The 23,040-nt window shown below is 37.5% G+C and overlaps 3 protein-coding genes across 3 annotated transcripts; all 3 read right to left on the bottom strand.

Moving 5' to 3' along the window:
* Window positions 1-308: 308 nt before the first annotated feature.
* Window positions 309-4,191, bottom strand: LOC131960135 (class I histocompatibility antigen, F10 alpha chain-like). The gene is made up of 5 exons (XM_059325378.1): window positions 4,066-4,191; window positions 3,618-3,887; window positions 2,648-2,926; window positions 2,090-2,392; window positions 309-1,286 (listed from the first exon to the last, which is right to left on the bottom strand). Exons 1-5 carry the CDS (start codon window positions 4,112-4,114, stop codon window positions 1,126-1,128), a joined length of 1,062 nt encoding a protein of 353 aa, XP_059181361.1. The 5' UTR covers window positions 4,115-4,191; the 3' UTR covers window positions 309-1,125.
* A 3,060-nt stretch (window positions 4,192-7,251) lies between these two features.
* On the bottom strand, window positions 7,252-17,571 carry tmem235b (transmembrane protein 235b). Its single transcript, XM_059324913.1, has 4 exons — window positions 17,161-17,571; window positions 16,998-17,069; window positions 16,731-16,868; window positions 7,252-8,782 (listed from the first exon to the last, which is right to left on the bottom strand). The coding sequence occupies exons 1-4, from the start codon at window positions 17,336-17,338 to the stop codon at window positions 8,553-8,555; spliced, it is 618 nt and encodes a 205-aa protein (XP_059180896.1). The 5' UTR covers window positions 17,339-17,571; the 3' UTR covers window positions 7,252-8,552.
* Window positions 17,572-19,144: 1,573 nt separating this feature from the next.
* Window positions 19,145-22,954, bottom strand: birc5a (baculoviral IAP repeat containing 5a). Its single transcript, XM_059324914.1, has 4 exons — window positions 22,731-22,954; window positions 20,827-20,936; window positions 19,693-19,810; window positions 19,145-19,435 (listed from the first exon to the last, which is right to left on the bottom strand). Exons 1-4 carry the CDS (start codon window positions 22,836-22,838, stop codon window positions 19,343-19,345), a joined length of 429 nt encoding a protein of 142 aa, XP_059180897.1. The 5' UTR covers window positions 22,839-22,954; the 3' UTR covers window positions 19,145-19,342.
* Between the last annotated feature and the right edge of the window lie 86 nt (window positions 22,955-23,040).

Genomic DNA, 23,040 nt, shown 5'->3' on the forward strand with positions numbered 1-23,040 from the left:
GATACGCATTGCTTTTCTTTTCCCCTGAGGACGCGCGCCTTGTTAGCCACCTGTCAATCAAAGGTAGCCACGCCCAAAATCATACGATTCTTTATCTTCTATTTTCTTCTAAATTGGACCATTATTTACACTATTAACATCAAATTGAAAAAATCTTGAAAAATATTTTTTATTACCGATTAAGACCATAGTGTTGTAATTCTGACGTAATAAATCAAGGGAGAAGTTTTCTCATTTTGTATTGAAATGAATGGACCGAAATGTTTCTACAGCTGCCATCAGTGCTCCCTGCTGGAAATTTTCTCACTGCTCAGACCCGGAGGTTGCCGCCTGCTCCTGAAGCAACACACTTTGTGCAGAGTTCAGTGTTTGGCATTCAGGGTTGTCTTTTCCAGAATTCAAAGAAAGCTTAGAGCTGTTTTCGGAAAGTGACTTGCAGTTGGCTGAAAAATAAAGCACACACATCATTTTAGTTGTCACAATTACCAAATGGCAGAGTATCTTCTAACACCTTCTTCTCTGTGGACATGATACCCTCTTTGATTCACTCACACTGATAAATTCATCTTTTCTACATTCCTTTTTTAACCCACTTAACTTCTTTTATAATCTCTTCTTTCTCACGTCATCATATTAAAAATCATTTTAGGATCCAAAATCCGCTCCAGAGTGTAAACCTTTCTGTTGACACAATTATTTTCCTTGGACACAGCTCACTTGGGCACCTCTTGCAAAAAGGGTTTTATTAATCCGCTGTCCCTTGAACAAATAATAAACTAAAATACTCTCCACAACACAGTCAAAAAACGTTGGAACTCCACTCTCTACCTGGGAGCTCCTACCTACTATACAACTACCGGGTTGTCTTAATGGGATATGAATACATTACCAGTTAAGCACGTAAAAATTAAAACCCAACTTTATTATCTAAAAGTAAACTGGCATTAACCATAATATATGAAATATAACATTTAAACTAAAATGGTGTTTAGATTATTATTATATATAATAATTATATATTAGATTATTATTTTGCTTTTCTGGTCCGATCATCATGACACTGCCCTGAGCCGTACACCACTGACTGTTGAAGATTGAATCACTTTTGTAATCTGATTAAATGCTTCAACTCAAAGCCTGTAATACTTTTTTTTTAAAGAGAGAAAATCTCTCTGTGGGTCTCTTACCTTTCTTCCATTTGTAAATCAGGACTCCAATCACTACAAGGACGAGAGCAGGAACAACGACTGCAGCAATGATGGGGACGGTCATGTCAGTGGGCTTCTCTGTCGAGCAGAAAACAACAAGAAATAGTCACAACCTGAACAGATGACGCAGGTCAGAAGAGAAGAACGTCAGTTTGTCCAGCAGAACACAATCCTGTATACATTGTTTGTTTTGCTGTTGGTATTTTTTATCCTTTCTTATCTGTACATAATTACTGTATGTATTTGTTGTTTGTTTATCCTTGTCTATAGCTTTGTTGTCTTTGTTTAGCTGCATGTCTGTGTTGGCTTCTGTCCCATATGTGGGTTTTTGACACAAACTCTGTTTTGAATGTTAACATCCTCGGCCAATAAGCTTGATTCTGACTAACTTACTGATAGATGCGTTATTTCGTCAATTTAATAAATTATTCCATTATTCAGCCTCTAAAACTGGCCATTAGTTCAGTCAATACAGTGATTATTATATATTATTCTCTCTGAACTGTGGATACAAATAAAAATGGTTACAAACATTTATTTAAAAAAAAAAACATTTTTTGAAAACATTTAAAATCTAGAAATACATTTAAAAAATAAGGATACAATTTTGTATTACTATTTATGTTTTTTTATTAACCAAAGCAATCATTGGACAGGCAACACAAAACAAACTGTGGTAATAATTCTCCGTCCAGAAGTTGTTGTTTTAATACTTAAAGCAGAAAAGAGATTCAAGATTAGCTTTACTGTCTTTCATACTACTCACAGAACAATTGAACAGCAGAACAATTTCTGCCTTAAAATTATATATAAAAAAAAGCAGATTCAAGAAACTGGAAACAAAACTGTATTTGGAAATAGTTAAAAGAAAGAAGTCTTACCTCTGTTGGTCCTGATCTTAACTTCTTCCAGTCTGGTGACGATGTTGTCCTTCACACCAGAGAACTGAAACACACACTCGTACCTGGTCCAGTCTTCAGGTTTGACTGATGAGATGTCCAGGTCAACACTCATCTGGAAGGATCCATCGTGGTTGGGGAGGATCTCTCCGAGCTCCATGTCCTCATGAAGCTCCTCTCCATCTTTCCTCCAGAACATCATGGCTGCCTCAGGGTAGAAACCTGTAGCGTGGCAGCTGACTGGAGAGGAGGGAGTCTTCTGGAGGAGAGACACTGAGGGAAGGTCTGCAGAGTAAAGAGAGAGAAAAGGAAAAAAGAAAGGGGGGGGGGGGGGGGGGGGGGGTGCAGGGGAAAATTAAAAGTTTTAAAAAATATATAAAAAATTAGATAGGACAAGATAAGAATTACAAAAAGGGGAGACATAAGCAATATGACATGTTAAATCATGTTAAAGCATGTCAAATGCTAAATAGTAATAATACAATGACAGTTCAGTCTCAGCAGGCTGTATAAACATTATATCAGGTCATGTGATATTACCTTTTCTCAGCAGAGAGCTCTTGCCATAGCCCACATACATCTCCAGCCATTCAGGGCAAATCTCAGTGAGGAAAACCTCATTTTTTCGTAGTCTAACTTCCTCAGAGTCCCATCTCCGTTTGGTGATGACAGCCTGTGGTTGTGGAGCGATCCATGTCAGTGTCTTCAGATCCAATGATAAAAAGTCTTCTCCGTTGTAACCATACTGATTGAAACCGTTAACTTCTCCGGTTTCATCATCCCACTCACAGCCACTCATCATCTGTAAAATGTGATCATCTGAGAGAGAGAAATAGAGACTGAAACATGGTGTACAGAGGATATCTCAGGTTAAAAAAAGATGATCTTAAACATGTTGTGTATGGCACGAGGTTAGTCTCCAAGTGCTCATGATTCAATCGCAGATAATCAGTGCGCTTTTTCTTTAAATGGGTGACATCAAACCATCATAAAGTATAAGTCCTGTTTGGTTGGACCTGTCAACCCACCCAGGCCTCTCTCATCATGGACTTGTGGAGTTTGATTACAAATGTATTTGTGATATGACAAAAACAAACATAATTCTGGAGAAAATATTTTCCCTTAAAACTTAAACGATTATGCAGTTTCATGTTATGGGAACGTAATTTTTAATAGACCAGGGCAAACATTAGGAAATGACCTGGTCTCATGGAAAATAGTCAAATCTACAGTTTTGAAGCTAGGTAGAAAGCCTAAATAAATACAATGCGTGATGAACATAGGATCAAACATTATAGTTTAACTGCTTTTCAATGGGAATTTTGTCCTTAAGGTTCAGAGTGTCTGTTCTGACTACACAGGTTATTATAGACTTATTATAGGAAGTGAGGTTGAACCATCAAAAAAACAAAACAAAACTGCTTTAACACAGCTACATTGACAAAAAATCATATTTGTTATAATAATAACAAATTAAAGCAGTAAAAAGATATGACAGTATATACTGTACCTCTACTTTGGTTGAAGCGAACCTTCAAATGGTGAATCGAGTCTTTGAGAAATCTAGCCTCATTCTCAAGACATTGTTGACGGTACCACTTCAACTGCTGGGGTTCACTTTCTAATAATTTTTTCATCCAGTCCTGTTTTGTTTCTGCGTCATTCTTATCTGTGTCGCAGTAACCCACCATAAGTTCATTAACCATCGCAACAGCCACAGTCTCTGGGACGTTTGGGAATCCAGACGATCCAGTTGTCAAAAATGTCAAGGAGTGTTTAACTGTCGGACAAACAAGATTATACAATCAGTACAAACATCGTGAGTATGGTGCATTCAGGGTTACAAACAAATAGTCATATCAAGGCCAAGTAGAAGTGAAAGTAAATTATATCAGCTGCGCGGGAACAAATGCATGGTGACTGGAAAAGTGAAGCAGAGATTAAAAAGGTGATCGTACCTGGAGATGCCACATGACAGAGGAAAAGCAACGAAAGAAACTTCTTCATCTTGTTTCAATAAAGGTGTGCAAACGTTGACCTTAAATGGTTAGAAGCGAGACGGCTCACTGACCACTTAGTTCCTGTATCTGTCAACACCTTGAGATTTTATAGGTTTGACCTTTGCCTGTCAGGTGGATTTAGTTACTGCCACGCCCCTTTAGACAAAAGGTGCAATGAATGCAATGGGAGAAATTTAAGTGATATTATATCATTGAATTATAAATATTTATGCATTAATGTATACATCATTTTAATATTGCTGCTTGTACAGGCTGAGCTCATTTCAACTAATTTATCCATTGCGCAGCTTGTATCTCAATTTATTGGTTAATTTATATTTTTGAATAAATGAGCTGAATCTGCAAAGCAACTAAAGCTGTCAAGAAAGTAAAATCATCTTAACATTGTGAAAATAACAAAACAGAACAAAGACAGTATTTCACTCTGAAATACTCAAGTAGAAGTACATGACAACTGTACAGTTCTTGCTTATGTACTCAGTTACAACCTACCACTGAGGATATATTCGAAGAGGAAATAACAGACATCTCTGCTCGTATGCAAAATACGTTTTTTAATTTTGTATTTTTTGTGCAGCTCAGGGAATATTCTAGTATATTTCTGTAAAATGAATTATGACATTTATATGAATAACATACATTCTGTAATAGGTCATGATGACCTGTATGGAGTTAGAACAGTGACACTAAACTGATGTACTGAAAATAAAAATTGGCATTGAAACAACAAATGTTGACACTGAAAAATATTTAACTGAAAAATAAAACACAATTAATAAAAAAATACAATCTCACAATCATGTTATTTCATTTTTTATATTTTTATGCATTATGATTGTTTTTTCAATTTCAATCTTTATATATTTCCTTGTTGTCTGTCTTTTTTTACGATGTGAGGATTTTTACAATGTTTTTTACAATGGTTTTTCAATTTCAGCTGCCTTTTACTAAATGATTTAATTACATTTATTTTAATATTTTTTTTTAACTATATAACTCTGCATTGTAACCTTTTAAGAAAACCTTTTTTATATTTTAGCTTCTGTTTTAGCTGTTTCATTTTTTTTCTTTTTCTCACTATGATTTTAAGGTTTTGTTTCAATTATCTTTAAATGTCCACTTGACATGTGTTTTCCTGCCCTTTGTCCTGATGCTTTTGATGTATTGTGTAAAGCAATTTCAATTGCCTTGTTGCCTTATTAAATGAGCTGTGTGTCAGGCCTGGACATGAAGGAGGACTCAGATGCAGAGCGAAGATTCGTGTGGACTTTATTAATCCCTCTTAACCTCAGGACACAGTGATAAAATAAATGGCTATGAAAATATCCTATGAGTCTAATAAGAACAAAAAACCACTCCAAAAGGGAGGGACAAAACAGCAGACACAAAAGGAAAATAAACCAACAGAAAATCACTCCAAAGGGAGGAAAAAATGCTAAGGCTAAAGATACAAAACAAAAGGCACTCCTAAAAAACGGAGGCTGAGACTAAATGCTACACGATAACAAAAAATCACTCCTAGGGAGGCTGCAACACACTATGGCACTAAGTACAAACTAAGAAAACTATGAACATAAAATCACTCGCCTGGAGGAAAAGAAAACAACACTTCACGAAGATACAGAGACAAAACTTGGACTGTGGAAACTGGCTTGGGTGATCGACAGGAACGAAACACTCTGGCACAAGACAAAGGGAGACGCAGACTATAAGACACATGAGGGCAATGGGGAACAGGTGGACACTATCAGGAATCAGGGAAGACAATCAGACTAGTGACACCAGGGGAAGGGCAAGTGATCTGAAACGAGAGGAGAATTAATTTTCAAAATAAAACAGGAAGTCACAAGACAAAATAAAACCCCAAACAAGACAAACCTCACCGCGGTGTGACACTGTGAAAGTGTTTCATGATCCCAAGACTTGAAAGTATGTCCGAAATTTGAAAAAAAAAGTCATACTATAGTATGTTGAAAAAGTAAAAAAACAAAACAACAATGCTCAAACTGTAATTTGTCCAAAAAGGCCAAAATAAGCTTTAGAAGAGCAAGGCGAGCATTGTGAGAGCATAGTTTTATGCAAAAGTATCAAGAAAACACCATATTATAGTATGTCCACATTTAAAGGGGGTCATTTTTGGCCATGTCATCATATGTTTTTTTCCCACTATTTTTGGACAAACTATATGTGAATTTAACACAAAATCTCACAACACGGCTTGAACAAGCTTGTTTCTGTTTGTGGATTTTGATTGCATCATTCAGATAAAATATGAAACAATGGGCTAATGCAAAGTTAACAGCATACACATACTAAATTATTAGTAATATTCAACTGTTCAATGGCATTCTCAGCTTAGCATCAGCTTTTAAGATTTCAACAACAATAACAAGCATTTTCTGCAGGAAATGCATTTTCTAGAATAATATGGCGTTTTGTTAACATGTTTCAAGGTTTCATTTTGACCTTTCATTATTCTTTTTTTTTGTTACATTTTTCCATGTACTATAGTATAGCGTTTTTTCAATATTTGGACATAATGTGGTGATTTTGAAAAAGCACATACTATAAGATGGTGTTTTTTGTATGTATCTTTTCACAAACTTTATTCTGAACATGTTCAATGTGCTATTCTACGTGATTTTCATGCATTTTTGGACAAATTACAGTTTCAAATTATGTTTTAAAAAAAACCTTTTTTTGGAGTTTTTCGACACACTAGCATGGCGTTTTCTTTCAGGTTTTAGATATAGTCTTATGGTGGGGTTTCTTTTATATTTTTATACTCATAAATGTCTTAAAAAACCCCTCTTCTTCGACAAATACAGTTTGGCCGTTTTTTGACTTTTTCGACATACTATACTATGTCGTTTTTTGTTTTCAAATTTTGGACATATAGCCTACTATAATATGGTGCTTTCATGATATTTTTGCACAAACCATGCTCTAACCATGTTCAATGTGCTGTTCTATGTTGTTTTCATGCATTATGGGACAAATTACAGTTTGAGCGCTTTTTGACTTTTTTGACATACTACATGATCTTTTCCCCCATTTTTGGACATACTATAATATGGTGTTTACTTCATATTTTTGGACATGCTATACCATTACCATGATCAACGTGCTATTCTAAAGCGTTTTTTTGACGTCAGTATGGTGTTTTGAAATTTTTTGATATACCATACAATGGTAGTTCCTAAACACACTATACATTCTGTATACACATAATATATACACCATACACTCTACACAAAGTAAACACATACTATACACAGTGTATACACATACTACAGACGTGTTATACATACTGTACACACATTCTACACATACAATACATTCTGTGCACACATATTATATATAGTGTACACACATATTACACATATTCAATTATTGGTATTATTCAACTTTTTAATAGCAGTCTTACTAACAAGACCCATTCAAATCTTTCCAACTATTTCTTCAACTTAACTTTATTTTCACACACATTTAGGCCAGTATTGCAGTTTACTGTGAGCTTTTTAGCTTTCAGCACTTTCAGCACATTTTCAGCAGGAAATGCATTTTCTGTTTATCTTCTTCTTTAAGAGCAACAAAGTAGGTGAGGGCTTCTCTGTCTCTTTCTCTTTTCACTGTGAACCTAATTTAAGTAAATCAACGACAAACTTGCAGAAGAAAGTACAACCGAAAATTGAGATATTAGATCAGATTCATTATCAAAAATAAAAAAAAAGTCACAGATAACCAAGAAAAAAATACATCATGATACACACTTTGGTGTATCATGCACCCACAGTCCTGAAAGAACACTGAATTGTAACATCAATAGGCTCAAAGACATTAAATGGCTGCAGTAGTTTAATATTTTTTTCCTGCAGTCACAGAGAACAAATATTTATAACACATTTTCAACAGAAAAACATGTAACTAACATTATATACATATACACTTTTAGGTTTGACCTATGGTGCTCTGACGCTGTAAACATTGAGAAACAATCAAATATAGCATGAATTTAATTCATTGCCATGATTAAGAGTATACACAATATGAATGAATGAAAGAGTATCAATAGATTTAAAGTATGTCAGTTTAGTTTGGCACAGAATACATTTATACAGCATGTCAAAATTCACTGATAGTCCATGTGAGAGCCACTTCAATTCTGACCACAAGGGGGCGCAATTTGTCAAATTTAGCTCAGAGTAGTCCATCACTTCACTTACTGTGTATTAACCCTGAGGCTGATTTTAAACTTACAAAACACATAAAACAGTCCAAAACATCTTCAGCCAACTTTTGGATATTGTGAAAGTCTTAATACTGTCCAGATACTGTTTATTACTTTGTTCTAGGCAGAACCACACGCCAGTCCGCTTCAGTCCTCCACCCTGAATGTGTCGGATCCACTGTGGAGGCTTGTGTCAAGCCATGGTGGGACTGCTGTGCTGCAGCTTGACCTTTCGCGCAGCCACAAGCAGGAGTATGCCAGTGAGGACCTCCAAGCCGTAGGACAGGCAGGCCAGACCCAGAGACCAGCCGAAGGAGGTCTGAATATAGGCCAGACCCTCGGGCCCCGCCAGCCTCTCCGTCTCAGCCAGGGCATGGTGCGAGTAGAGGATGTAGAGGCTCACACCACACAGTGTCAGCAGACCTGGGAAGAGACGCATTACACAGAGAGAAAAAAAAATCAGTGTTTTATTTACTCTCTTAATCTTAATCTTTGCAATCTGTTCATTGAAAAACATTTAGGACATATTTATGTTTTAGGCACAAATAATGAAGACTTTTTAAGGCAATACACAGGCTGGTATTGTACCGCAGCAAATATAAAGCAGAAATTATTACCGGTTATGTGCTATGAGATCACTGATAAAAGCAGCAATAACATCATGCCATTAGCCATCCAAAATGTCATATTGTGTCGAGACAGGAAACACACTGACGCATGTGTTGTCTGCTTACACAACGTCGTAGCCATCAGAGACTCAAACACGTATAAACCCACACAGTAGTCACAAGTTTCATAGTGTTGCTATTGGAAACCCTTTTAATTTTGACAGCTTGCTACTGGTTTTAAGGGGATGCAAGTGGAGCACAGCGGCTACCCAGGGCGGGACTAATGATTGCTTTATTACAATTACACCCCGAGGTGCTACAGGCTCAGAGAATGAGGAGGAAGCTGCATCTGCTGTTTCATTTTTATTCTGAGAAACACAGACAGAACGGAAACTGCCTCACACGTTGTAGGAAGGCATACTATTACTACAACAGTCGATGCATTGATTAGGGGATTTACAGGCGTATCTGCAACACATTTGATGATGAATAAATTGTTTTAACAATTTTTTGATTTTTAATCTTCTTTGACATGAAACCAAATTTATCGGCAACTATGGATTGCCATGACATTTCGGACAGACATTCATGGTCCCCAGAGGATGAATCCTAAGGGCTGTTTCCACTACCGGACAATACCCGGAATGAGGCGGGTCTCACTTGCCGAAACGCCCCTAATTTGAATACAAGCAGTCCGGAGCCGGCTTTTGTCTGGACTTTTTTGGTCCCTGTGGAAGAGCAGGGCCTTTTTTCTCCCCTGAAAACAGCCTGGTTACTGATTGGATAGATTGATAAGCGGGATGTGACGTAGTACTCTACACGACAACAATACACGCCATTTGTAAAAGTCGGCAAAGCAGTGTTCCCAACTTAGCGACTTTGTTGCTAAATTAAGCGACTTTTCAAACCCCCTTAGCAACTGTTTTTCAAGAAAGCGACTTAGCGATCTCTGGTTGTTTACAACAAGCACCGGACACTCTGTGCACAGTTAGCAATGTCGTTAATTCACAATCACTATGTTTATGATCAGCGGAGACTCTGTGCATAATTAGCCATGCTGCTTTCAGCTGCTGACATTGTGCACAGTTGGCGACGCTGTAAACCAAACGTCACCTCCGGAGTCTCGTTAATCCCTCTGGGGGCTAACTTGTCCTGAGACTTTCCCGGTGACCACTTTTCCTCCCTAGTCGAAACACGGCTCTAGTGACTTTGGTGATCCCCTGGCTTTTCCTCCAGCGCCCCCATGAGGTGGACATCTGTGGTTTTGAGTCAACTACTGTTGAACAGATCGTGAAATGTGGTATTCACGCTCCCCAGAGGAGAACATTTTTCTGTTCACATTTCTTCTAGGGCCATCATCAGGTCAACATTTTGCTTCAAAACAACACCTACACTTCCATGTACTAGTAACAGAGTGCTGCAGGAATCCCAGAAATGAGACGCTTCTTTTGCGCTTCTGGGTCCCTCGTCTTGGTAGATGCCTGAAATAAGCTCAGTGTAACTTTAACAGATTTTCGTCTTTTGTTCTATGACATAAAAAAATGTCAGTAAATAACAAACGCAGGAACTGAAATAAAATGAGACTATAGATGTCGTCAGTCAACATTAGCTTTTTGGTGGTGAAGCTGAAGTCATGCAACTGTGATGTAGTTTGTTTATAGCATAGTTTTAGGTTTGTATTTCTGGGGATTGTATATTCGCGCCAAAATCATTAATGTGGTGTTCATTTGTGAAAATTTTTTTCTGTTGAACCCAATGTACAAGTATAATAAACGTTTGTTTGTCATAGAGCTAATTCTCTGTGATAATCCAAAATAATATGGAGAAATGTTTTTGGCTTTTTGTCAATGTCACCAGGGATGAATGTAGGTTTTTTTTATTACATTTCATAATGTCACAACTTTTTGGGAATCAGAGTTGTAGACAACAGCAATTATAATATAATATTAATTGTGTCATATCATGTCACTCTGCTTTTGATGTAAGTGTGGATTGGGACAGATGTGTGTATTGTTATATATATATATATATATATATATATATATATATATATATATATATATATATATAACAATAAACACATCTGTCCCAATATATATATATATATATATATATATATATATATATATATATATATACATACACATATGCTCTTTAACTTGCATGATCTCACCCTCTCACTTTTGGTGTTAACGTACATTCACTGATTGCATTGGTTGGGGGTTATAAAAACAATACTGAGGATGCTTTCTGAACATATTCAACTTTAATTAATAGGTGCTTATTACAGAATGTAAATGGTAAATAGACTTGTACAGTGACCACTCAAAGTGCTTTACACTACATACGGCGCTCATTCACCCATTCACGCACATCCATACACTGGTGCTGAGGCTACCCTAAAGTGCCACCTGCCACCATTGGGAATTCATTCACACTGATGAACGCAGCATTGGAGTTCAGTATCTTGCCCTAGGATACTTTGACATGTGGGCTCAGGGATCGAACCAACGACCTTCTGATCAGTGGTCGACCACTCTACCAACTGAGCCTTTATAATATAACCGTCCTATATAATATAATAATATAACTGAAGAGTGGAAGAAAGTAAAAAAACTAACAGGACAAAAAAAGATTAGGGGGACAACAAAGACACCAAAAACAAAGAAACGCCTTGCCCGGAGGCTGGGATGTTTTAAAAGTCGGACAGTCACAAGGCGACTCCAATCTAATTCTCAGCCTTTATTCCATTCCACACATTACCATGTGCTGCTTATTAAAGAGAGAATATAAAGACTCTTTTAAAGTGGTTGTGCATCACAAGGTCCTCTTTGTAGAGGTCATAAGGCGTGGGGACCCGAGAGATCCACAGGGAACAGCTGTAGCAGACACTCAGGCACATGGAAAATCTGATTACTGTAAATACCCACATTAACATAATAGCATTAACAGCTAATCTAACTTTCCCAATAACCCACATTTGTATAATTTGTTTGATAGCGAAATAATTATCAAGTCAATTATCAAGTGTGTATAGCTCACAGGAAGCAGTAGGTGAAAAAGAAACTTTGAAAAAAAATGTTTTATTACACTCGCTGAATATTCTTAATTTATCTTAGATACAATTATTAAAAAAATTGGATAACATACAGTAAATATCTGAATTTAAAAATATATATCTGTACAATAACTAATGGTTTTTACGATTTCATTTTACATTTTATTTTACATTAAATTGAAAGTTTTACAGTCAGAAACAGAAAGCTGCCTTATCGTTACATTCAGCAATATGATGTGTATTTTTTTAATTTTTACATAGAATTCACTGTAATTTAACATTCAAGACCATTAAGCAAATTATTAATACTGTAAAAACAAAAACAAATCTCTCTCAGCAGTCAGAGGTCTGCAGTGTTTTACCTCCACCTTTTAGTATCGCCTCAGCTCACTTGTAATCTTCAAGGTGGTACCAAAAAGTTCCAGATATAATCCACAGCTTTTGCTAGTGGAAAACCTTAAACCAGTGAGCCAACTTGACTAAAGTTGTTATACTTCATATACCATATGATCTCTTATACAAGCAACTGTATGTAGTTTAAAGCAGCTACAAGGAACATTCTGTGATGAGTTTGGCGCGAGAGTTTCTCTGAGCTCCAGACTCCATTTACAAAACCTTTCATTTTACTGCAGCAGAGTCTGACAGTCTGCCCCGCTCAGTCTGGGTTCTGGTTCTTCCAGCAATACAGTGGGGGCCTTCAGCAGCATGGTGAAGCTGCTGCTGGAGGCTACAGAGATCTCCACCGCCAGCCAGACCTCCGACACATAGCACCAGAGCAAAGTCTGTCCACGACGGGCTGGTCACTGGAATCTGAGCTAGAGAAGATTCTAGAACCTCCACGATTTTTGTCTGATTCCATTTGAATCCGATCATTGGATGCAGATTCCAGGTATTAAAAAAAAACTATATAGAAAAGGCCAATATTCATATACTCATATATGTCATATAGATGCATCAATAATAAATGAGTGGTTAATAACCACTTAAAAATTATTTGTTGTTTAAGGTAGTCTCCCCAGATTAGGCCCGGGGAGATATGTGACTGTGGCCAAAAAATTATACGAAATAATAACAGTTATTTCTTTACATTTTAATTTTAATTCATCATTGGTGTAGGTCCAAATCAATTTGTATTCTTCAATTGTAAAAATGGGTGGTTTATAAACGGCAGTAATACATTTCTTTTTTAACATTTTTGTCCAGCCTGCTCTCCCCTCAAACACGTCAGTATAGGTCTTGTGTACAGGCAGCGAAAAACAAGTTATATATATTTCACCGTCGGCTGTAATGCATCCGCCGCCATCTTGCTGACTTGGTAGTGACTGACAGCCAAGCGAACTTTAAAAGGGCGGATTCCCACATTAGGTTTGAGGTCGGGGTAGTGGATTGGTTGAACAAACACAGACTTTCACCCAGGAGAGTGGGGTTTGTGTCCCGTGTCAAAACAAAAGTACATTTTTTTTATTTTAAACTTTAGCTACGTTGTTTACATAAATTACATGAATCACGCTTTTTTACATAACTTGCGGTGGTCATCGTCGTAACTACTTCACTTCACATTTATGTACATTTATTTATTGTTTAAACTGTCTTTCATAACGTCTTACCAGGAAGTATTTTGCCCTAAACCTAGGTCAGTGGTTTTATAACATAAATCCACAGAAACTGCAGCCTTTTTGCTGCGATACATACATACATGTCGTAATTTGTGGTACTGACAAACGACCTCTTCTATCATTTAGGTTGGAGAGCTTGTTGTTTTAATCTAACTTAAATGTGCATCATAGCTTATGAAAGTTTACTGCCTGGCACCTTAACCTCAATTTTTTTTCCAAATTCAAGTCTAGTTTTGAGTTTCCCTCGCCGAGCTAGCTTTCTTGAGATCTTTATCACGAGTCTAGCCTCTTTTTTTGCACTTGGGTCCTCACTGCATTCTGACAAAACCATTTTAATAACTGCTCATTATGGCCTATTTGAAATGTTGTTAGGCTAATTAGACTTCAATTAAGGCTGTTTTATCTTCATTGTAAGGCTAAAAATAATGTGTGGCTCCATTCTTAGATTTTTTTCCTTTTTTTGGCCAACAATGGCTCTTTTGTTCGTAAAGGTTGCTGACCCCTGGCTCAGCAATGCAAAAACCACATTTACTTTTTGCATGATTTATCTGTAACTATCAGCGTTGGAAGCTTTTCATCCAGTGTATACTGGTACAAATCAAATCAAATAGATCAGATAACAAGGTTAAAGTGTAACATGGCAGTTGCAATATATAGTGTTGTTTTAATCTTGTTAGGCTATTTTTCTTCTTCTATCAGCTTTTTCAAATTTGTGGTGTCTTAATGGATGCTGGTTTCCACAGCTGTAGCCTGAACGGCTTTCCAGGGTAAACACATCATCACAATGAGTCAGTGTTAGGACGGAAACCTTTTAATGGGAAGGGGAAAACTTGCTTTGCATGTGTTGAGAACACAGATAATTAATAATAGATATACAGCAGAACTCTAGTCAGTGTAGTTGCACTGGATATATTCTATATCCTACATAAGCATAGCATGGGCAGATTTCAGGAGGTTTAACAAGTTTCCCGTCCCACACAAACAAGTGTTCCAGGGCAAATTTACTTCACTGTTGTGCCTCCCCACAGACCAATAAAAGCTCTCATAACCCATCCAACAGAGTGCAGGATGAAGCCTTCTGATGTAACAGAAGCAAGAGGTGCCACACACACATTAAAACACACACACACCTGCCCGTTCATGCATACCTAACCAATATGGCCAATTCAAACAGCCAATCAGTCTTGGGTGGTAATAAATGTCAGTTTCTTTGGCCACATGAGGTCAATAACGACAAGTGAGGTCAATTCCAGCCCTGCAGCCGTGCACATAAAGTGTCCCCGTCTGTACAAATTAGCCACATGGCTTTGCTTTACTGCCACACTCCAGCCATATATATTCCACCAAACCCTCTGCTGCTCTCTTCTGTTTTCCACGTTTCTCTGTTATATCAAAAGTGCATTAAATGTTGAATGAATGAAGAACGTGACCGTAAATCACTGCCACGATTGATTATGACCATTTTCATTATGCTTTTGTGTTTTCCGTAACAATTAAAACAACAAAAGCACTATTGATTAACTCTGTATTGCTATCACCATTTTCTGCAGTAATTGTCCATCCACAGGTCTCGCTGCTGCATTAAATGTATGTCAGGAAAATGCTGTTAACAATGAAAAAAACTGTGATTGCACACTTTTGATGTATCCTGTTTCTCACCACACACAGCCATTCGAGTGCAATTATCTTCAGTACCTAATGGCTCCGGCTTTATTTAACTCTGAGGTAAATGATCCAAGACAGATTTATGTTGCTGCGTACCTCTCCCTACCTCTACTGTGATATATTGTGTCACATTTACTAACACCATCTCTCCCTTACAACTTAGTGGTAATAAGGCATTATTTCAATGTGCTACCGCTGAATCTTAAATGTGATAAAAGCAGCACTTTCCTCTGGATAGAAAATACAAGCACGGTAGTTGAGAGAGAGCATTATCCATACTGTGTAGACAGGAACATCCTACTCTATAGTTTAATGCACTGTGAAGCATCACCAGTAGTTATAGTAGTAATAGTAGCACTGATTCATCTCGGTGCAACTGGGAATTGTGGTTTTCCGTCATTTTTATTCGACCAGTCTCTAATAGCTGGGGTACAAAACCAGCTGATGATGGATACAGTGAGAGCAGACCTGACAACAAGACCTCCAACCTAAATGACAGAATAGGTCGTTTGTCAATAACCACCCAAAATGACCCATATGAGCGTTTTGTGGTACAGAAAATATCATACATGTCAATATACATACATGTATGGTTCGCAGTTGTAAAAACAAAGGCTGCATTTTGGTTGAATTAAGGCTACAAAACCACTGATCTAGGTTTAGGGGAAAAAAACTTCCTGGTTAGGCGTTATAAAAGAGAGTTAAACAGTAAATAAATGTATGTAAATGCCAGAAGTGTAGTAGTTATAAGGGTAACGTGACATAGTTACGTAAAAACGTATTGCAAAGAAGTTAAATGATGTTTCAATCACATTGTTTACTTTTGTTTTCACATGGGACATGAACCGGTTCCCCTGGGTGAAAGTCCAGGCTTTGTCCCACCCACCCTGCCTTGATTTTCGCCATCATCGTTATTATTACGGCCACTAGAGGGCAGCGGAGGACAGTCTAAAACGTAAATATGAGTCGTATTTTGCTGTCTGTTAACACCACCTCTGGAGTTTTTGAAGAGAGACCAGTCTGGACCGGAACAATGCCAGAGCCTCTGCCCCGTCTAACTCGACTGTAGCACATGCTGTAAGGGCTACAGTGAATGTCTTCTCCAGTAGAAGCTTTAAACGCTTTAAAGTTTGGCTTAAGTTACCTCAAGATGGTTCAGTCTCCCCTTTACTAACATTTATGCTAATCCCATGCAGTTTTCTCATGCAGTAAAATGTTATTTCAGCTTTGTATTTGCTTAGCTCTGCACACTGGGGTCACCAGTCTTGCAATTGCATAAATTGGGTATGACTGGAAAACTAAGCGCCTTGTGGATTTAAAGAGCCCAATATATTAATGTGCATTGACACTGTCGTCATTTGAAATTGTTGAAATTGTCTCGAGCCGCCACTGGACGTGAGTAAAGAAACTAAACTCCAACTTACTGCAGATGAAGAAGTAGGAGGCTGTGCTGGTGAGGAGGAGGGGGCTCCGAGCCAGAGAGCTGACCAACCCACAGATGCCACCAAACACCAACAGGACCAGACTGAATGGAAGTACCACTATTATGGCACTGTGCATGCCTGCACACCAAAACACACCAAAACACACACATACATGAAAACTGATTATGGAGCATATGTGGAGTTTTGGCTGCCTTGATAGTAAAAATTCACGAGCATGATCATTTTCAACAAAGATGGAGGACTCACTCTGCTCAGTCTCCGAGTACCTGGAGTAGTCCCCTGGGTACGAGTCAATAGGGTCTGGGTTCATCTTCCCACCTGGATGTCACATTTAAAAGCACCTGTTATATACACATTGCAATTTCACTCGAGCACTACAATCATGATACAACTTATGGAAGTACTCTACCATCGCTGATGCTCCACAGTCCCGAGTGGGAGCTCATGTCCTCAGAGTCGCTCATATTCATAGGATTCATCTCTATGATGAACCAGTACTCGGTTCCGAGGGAAGTGGCCAAAAAGGCAAAGCTTAGAAGTCCGCAGATGCCGGCTGTAATCACCAGAGAGCCAAAGGTAACCTTCATCCTGCAGAGGTTTAAATCACGCGTAACGGAGATGGCTTTAACTCGTGCGTAACGCGGATTTTTTTTTTTTTAGTGCCGATCCAGTCTCTGTAACGCACTCATTACGAGATGCGCAATAAATCCCGGTTATATCTCACTGTTGAAGCTATCCAAAGGCTTTCGGTGAACCAATTACTACCTACCGGATGGACATGGAGATGAAAGAACCCCTGACTGAATGAATCAAGTCACAGAGCTGCACGAGAATAGTAAGAGCCTAAGAGAACAACAGCAGCTTGTGTCTGGGAGGGACTTGATCTTATTCTGGAGGCGCACACGTTTACGCACAACATGGAGGGAGAGAATAATAAGGAATATGGAGACAGCCAGCTGCGCTTTAACACAATAACAGACAGAATAAGCTACACTGGACAGATGGATCCAAAAATACATTCAACAAATACTTTCACAGGCAGAATATATAATAAAACATAAAAGATGAAACAAAGCCGGACCTTTAGTTTGAGTATATGGGTTATATAGCTTTCTTCTTACTAATTTCTTATGTTTTCACTCACCAAGATGTTACTCATAAACCTACAATTCCCATCAGAGTACTTGTCCCCTCATATAATCAGTGCTGGAAGAAGTACTCGATAGATTTCTTAGGTAAAACTAAAAATTGCAGTCTAAAAATACTTTACAAGTAAAAGTCCTCGATTCAAAATGTTATTTAGGCAAGGCTTAATGTGAAGGGGGCGTCCCAGCAGTCGTTAAATGTAACTAAGTACATTTACTCAGGCACTGTACTTGAGTAATTCCATTTTATGTAACTTTATACTTCTACTCCACTATATTTAGCTGGTAGCTTTTGTTACTCTTCAGGTCAAGATTTAACATGAAAGCATGATCAATATGTGGTGATTACACATTTTCTTTAATGAAACCTCATAACTGTATAGTATTTAAAAATAGCCTCATCTTTACCAAATGAAAATGCTGCTTGCATAGATGCATCAGTACAAATAATATAGAATATATATAACAATCCATTGGGCCATTCTGCATACTTTAAGTACATTTTGATACGGATACTTTTGTACTTTTATTGAAGAACGTTTGAGGATGGACTTTTACATATAGTGGAGTAATTTCAGTGTGGTAATAGTACTATCTTGGTACAAATCCGGACAGAGGTCCAAACATACATACGTACACACACACACACACACATGTATACATACATACATATACACACACATTACATTAACAATAATACATTTATTTGACATATATATATATACATATACACACACACATACATATATATATGTGTGTGTGTAGAAAGAAGCACACTGACAACACTGCTATTGTGGCGTGTATCAGGAATGGACAGGAATCTGAATATAGGGATCTGATAAAAGCCTTCAGTGACGGGAGTCACAAGAAATACCCAGATCATCCGCTACACAAAACCTTTATGGACCAAAAAAACAGCAGTGGACGGTTCCTCTCTCTCTGTTGCAGGACGGAGAGATTCAAAAGATCCTTCGCTCCTACAGCCATCAGGCTGTCTCATTCTTCAAGAGATTCTACCAGACTAAATTCATTTCCCCTCAGGGCTAAATAAAGTAATCTTGATTCGATTGATGAAATATATATATATATATATATATATATATACACACACATACATATATTCAATAAAGTGCTATTTTAAGTACTTTATTGAAAATACAACCTTTAAACATTGTAGTACCTGTACAAACCTGGCGTATTTGCCATTGAAATGTAGTGGAAATACACAAAAATACAAGCATGCCAAAATTGTAGTAGATATAGAAGTTTAATGAATAAAAACAGAGAACATGACAGCGAAAAACATTAAAGAGGACAGATATACAGTGTTACAAAGAAGAAATGAAGGAAACATGGAAATAACTTCAGTGGGAAACCAGTCATTCAGCCAGCTACAATTAATCTCTCACACGCCACCCATCTCATTCATCTGCATCTATTCTCCTGTCACTCTTCACCCATGGCTGTCTTGATGATATCACCTCTTCTCATTTTGGCTGCCTCTTCGAACTTGTTGATGGCCTCGTTACAGGATTTGTTCTGTGAGTGGAGGAAATTAAATCTGAATCAGACGCAATGTTCCCACAGGGAAGGAGTGGCTTTGGATGCAGTGAAAATCGACTCACTTTACAGACACATAGGGGAAAAATAAATAATAACAATAATAAAGACAAGACAAAAAGAACAGACTGGAATAATATGTTGACAATTACATAGTGCTATAGAAGTCAATTGATTAAATTGTGCATTATGTAAGTCAGTCATTTGATATGTATGGAGCACTCTGAAGAACGTACCATCATTAATTTGTGTCTCTCTTTCTGCAGTTTGAAAAATTCCTCCACAGTAAGCTCTTCTACCGTCTTCTTCAGGGCGATGAATTGGCAGGATGGTGAATGAGATTTGTGCTCCTTTCTGGCAAAAACAAAAGAAATAATGGGGGGAATGTTTCTGGTAGGTTTCAGATTTCTTAACAGCTCTGTAACACTTCTGTGATTAAAAATAAATTATTGCTTCAAAAGGTATTATTTTGTGATTGACTCAGGTTGGGGAACGTTCTTAAGCACAAATAAACAAACACAACCCCATGGGAAGGAGGCACATTGTCTGATTTTGTGTGAAAATCAGAGCTACATGTGGTTGCTCCATGTGTGTCGGTCAAACAGACACGCTGACTGACACAGTGGCATACTGCGACTCCACAGTGCAGAGGAGACAAGGAGCAGAAGGAAAACACAAACACAGCAATGAGGCCCAGCTTACAGGTGGATCTCAATAAATTTGAATATGATGGGAAAAGTCCATTTCCAGTAGTTCAAGTCAAATAGCACCAACCAAGTATTGAGTCATATAGATGGACATACTTTTCAGAAGCCAACATTTCCATATTAAACACACTTTTTAAAATTGATCTTTTGTAATATTCACATTTTTTGAGATACTAAATTTTAGGTCTTCATTAAATGTAAGACAATCATTATAATTGGAAGAAGATAAATAAATTAAGAGATCAAATGTTTCATTCTGTGTGTAATGGATCTATATGTGTTATTTCCAATTTTTTAATTGAATTACTGACATAAACAAACTTTTCTATGATATTCTAATTTATTGAGCACCACATCTATTAAAGGCTGAGTCCTTGCTGGAGCAGCCCTGGTTTGATTCCAACTGGCGGCTCTTTGCTGCATGGTCTTTATGCCTAATTTCACCCTTCATGGCAACTGTGAGGGGCTGAATTTGTTTTTTATAATTCTGTTTTGCTTGTCATAGCTTTATTTTTTTACCCTGTTGAGTCAGATTACATTTGTCTAGAAAATTAGATTAATTAGAAAGATAAGATAAACCTCAATTGACACAAATGAAAACAGCATATTTCTTCTGTCCTTTTCTTTGCGTGACCCACAGGCCTAGTAATGTAGTTATCTTACAGTGGGTCATCCTCCGGCTCCCAGCCCTCCAGCTCTTTGAGGCAGAAGAAACACATGGCGATGTCAGGGCTGTTCTCTGATGGGGTGTGAATAAAGCCAGCTTTGGCCATCTGGGGACACAAATGAACAGACCACCCAAATTATTAGAAAAGGCTATTTGTTTATAGCTGTATACAGGGCTGAAATGATGAGTTGACAGGAAATAAATCAACAACCACTTTATGGTTCAAGTAACCTTTTATTACCAAGCAAAACTGTTCACAACAGAAAAAATAAGCAGAATAACCATACAAGTAGAATTATGGATTGTGTATCATTTCCTATTCTAAGTCTATTAGACTAACTGATCAATACACCTCAGAAAACATTTTCATAATTGATTAATTTACACAAACATTTATTTTCAAGCTTCGCAAAAGGCTGCTTTCTGTAATTTTTTATTTATTTTTTTATTTAGTTTAGGACTCTTTGCCAGACATAATTACCTTTGAAGATGCCATCTTGTGCTTCAGTAATTGTGATGGACCTTTTTCAATATTTTTACTGACATTTCATAGACCAATGATTAATAGAGAAGATTGGAAATGAATCCATAATGAAAATAATGGCTCAGTGCAAGCTGCAAAATGTCAGTTGTGGGTTTCAGCTTTTGGTTGTTGCTCTTTCCAGTTACAGTATTGTAAAGTGACTATATTAGGGTTAAGGAACTGTTGCAAGCCATTTAAAGATGTCATATTGGGCCATGGGAAATTGTGATATTCAGCATTTTCTGAAATCTTATGGAATAAATGGTCAAAGTTAACGTTACTAGAAAAAATAAGATAAATTAGTCCATGCTGAGAAAACAATCATTAGCTGCTGTGGCACCATTTAGCAATATTAGTTAAAGCCTGATTCTGTAGAAAACAAACTTAAAATAATGTGTCTGAAAGGGCCCTGAAACTTTCGTGTATGGAATACTGGCTAAAGATTTAGCTCTGGCTCTGTTCAAAGCTTACTGCACACCACTCTATACTGCCCACCTTGGGTCTTCTTACAAACAATCCAGCATGCAGAAGTTATAAGTTGCCTACAATGATGCAATGAGAATTTTACTCAAGGTTCCCAGAGGAGGGAGTGCTAGTCAGATGTTTGTATCTGCAGGAGTTAGCACACTGAAAGCACTTGAAAGAAATGTGATGTTTAAGTTCATGCAACGTCTGAATGAGTCCACCAACAGTATCATGGCGGTACTCTCAAATCCCTTTGTGAGCTGCTCCAGGTACACATCCAGACTGAGAGTACATTGGCTGAAATGTCTGTATGTACTTTAATTCTTGTATTTGTTTTTTCTTGTTTGTTTGCTTGTCTTGTTTGTTTTTATCTGTCCTGTCTTGTGTGGCTTTTGGACATGAGTCTGGTAAATAAACTGAAATGAATCATGCGTGTCTTTTTAGTAGGTAACCTTTACCTTGTCATTTGTTATGTATTTTCATGTTTTGCGTTGCTCAGAAAAAAAAACAACAACAACAATTGTTAATCATAAAAATGTCCAATAACATTACACATTTAACAGCAGCTGCTTTGTTAACTGAACTCAAATCAGGTATAATTGTATTCACATTAAAAGCGTCCACTTCGATACTTTAAGCAAAGATACATTAGCCAACTTGGTTAGCTATTAGTGTAACGTTAACATTAATTTAGCCTGTGTTTTTGTGGAAGAATTTACGTTATTCTAAATTGACACAAATATCTAAAGTCATTAACGTTAGCTACAGGTGGTTAACCTGCCGTACAGGCCAACAGGTGAGGTTACAGTGTATGTTATTATAATATTAGCGGCTTCTTACTTCACCCGGAGCTAATTATTCCGTTAGCCTAGCTAGCCTTAGTAAAGCTAACCGTTTTTAACGTTCACATACGTTCTCCGGGGTACACGTGCAGTCTTCGTCGAATGGCCACCCCTCGAAAGTTTTCAGTCTGTTCTCATAAAAATACAGTTTGACCTCCTCTTCGCTAAGTTGCTCCATTGTTGTTCAGGTTAAAATAAATGTTATAACTTTAGCTTCACAACCTGAACCACCATTGACTGTTTGTGAACCACCGAGCTGCAAGGGCTTTTCAAATCTCGTCGAATGTTCACTTCGACTGTTTTGATTGGCTGATTTCTTCTTCGTGGCTCAACACCAGTAGAAAATGTTCACGACCGCCACCTGGTGTTCGCGGCTGCGC

The sequence above is a fragment of the Centropristis striata genome, chromosome 21 (assembly GCF_030273125.1).
Source record: "Centropristis striata isolate RG_2023a ecotype Rhode Island chromosome 21, C.striata_1.0, whole genome shotgun sequence".
NCBI classification, from domain to species: Eukaryota; Metazoa; Chordata; class Actinopteri; order Perciformes; family Serranidae; genus Centropristis; species Centropristis striata.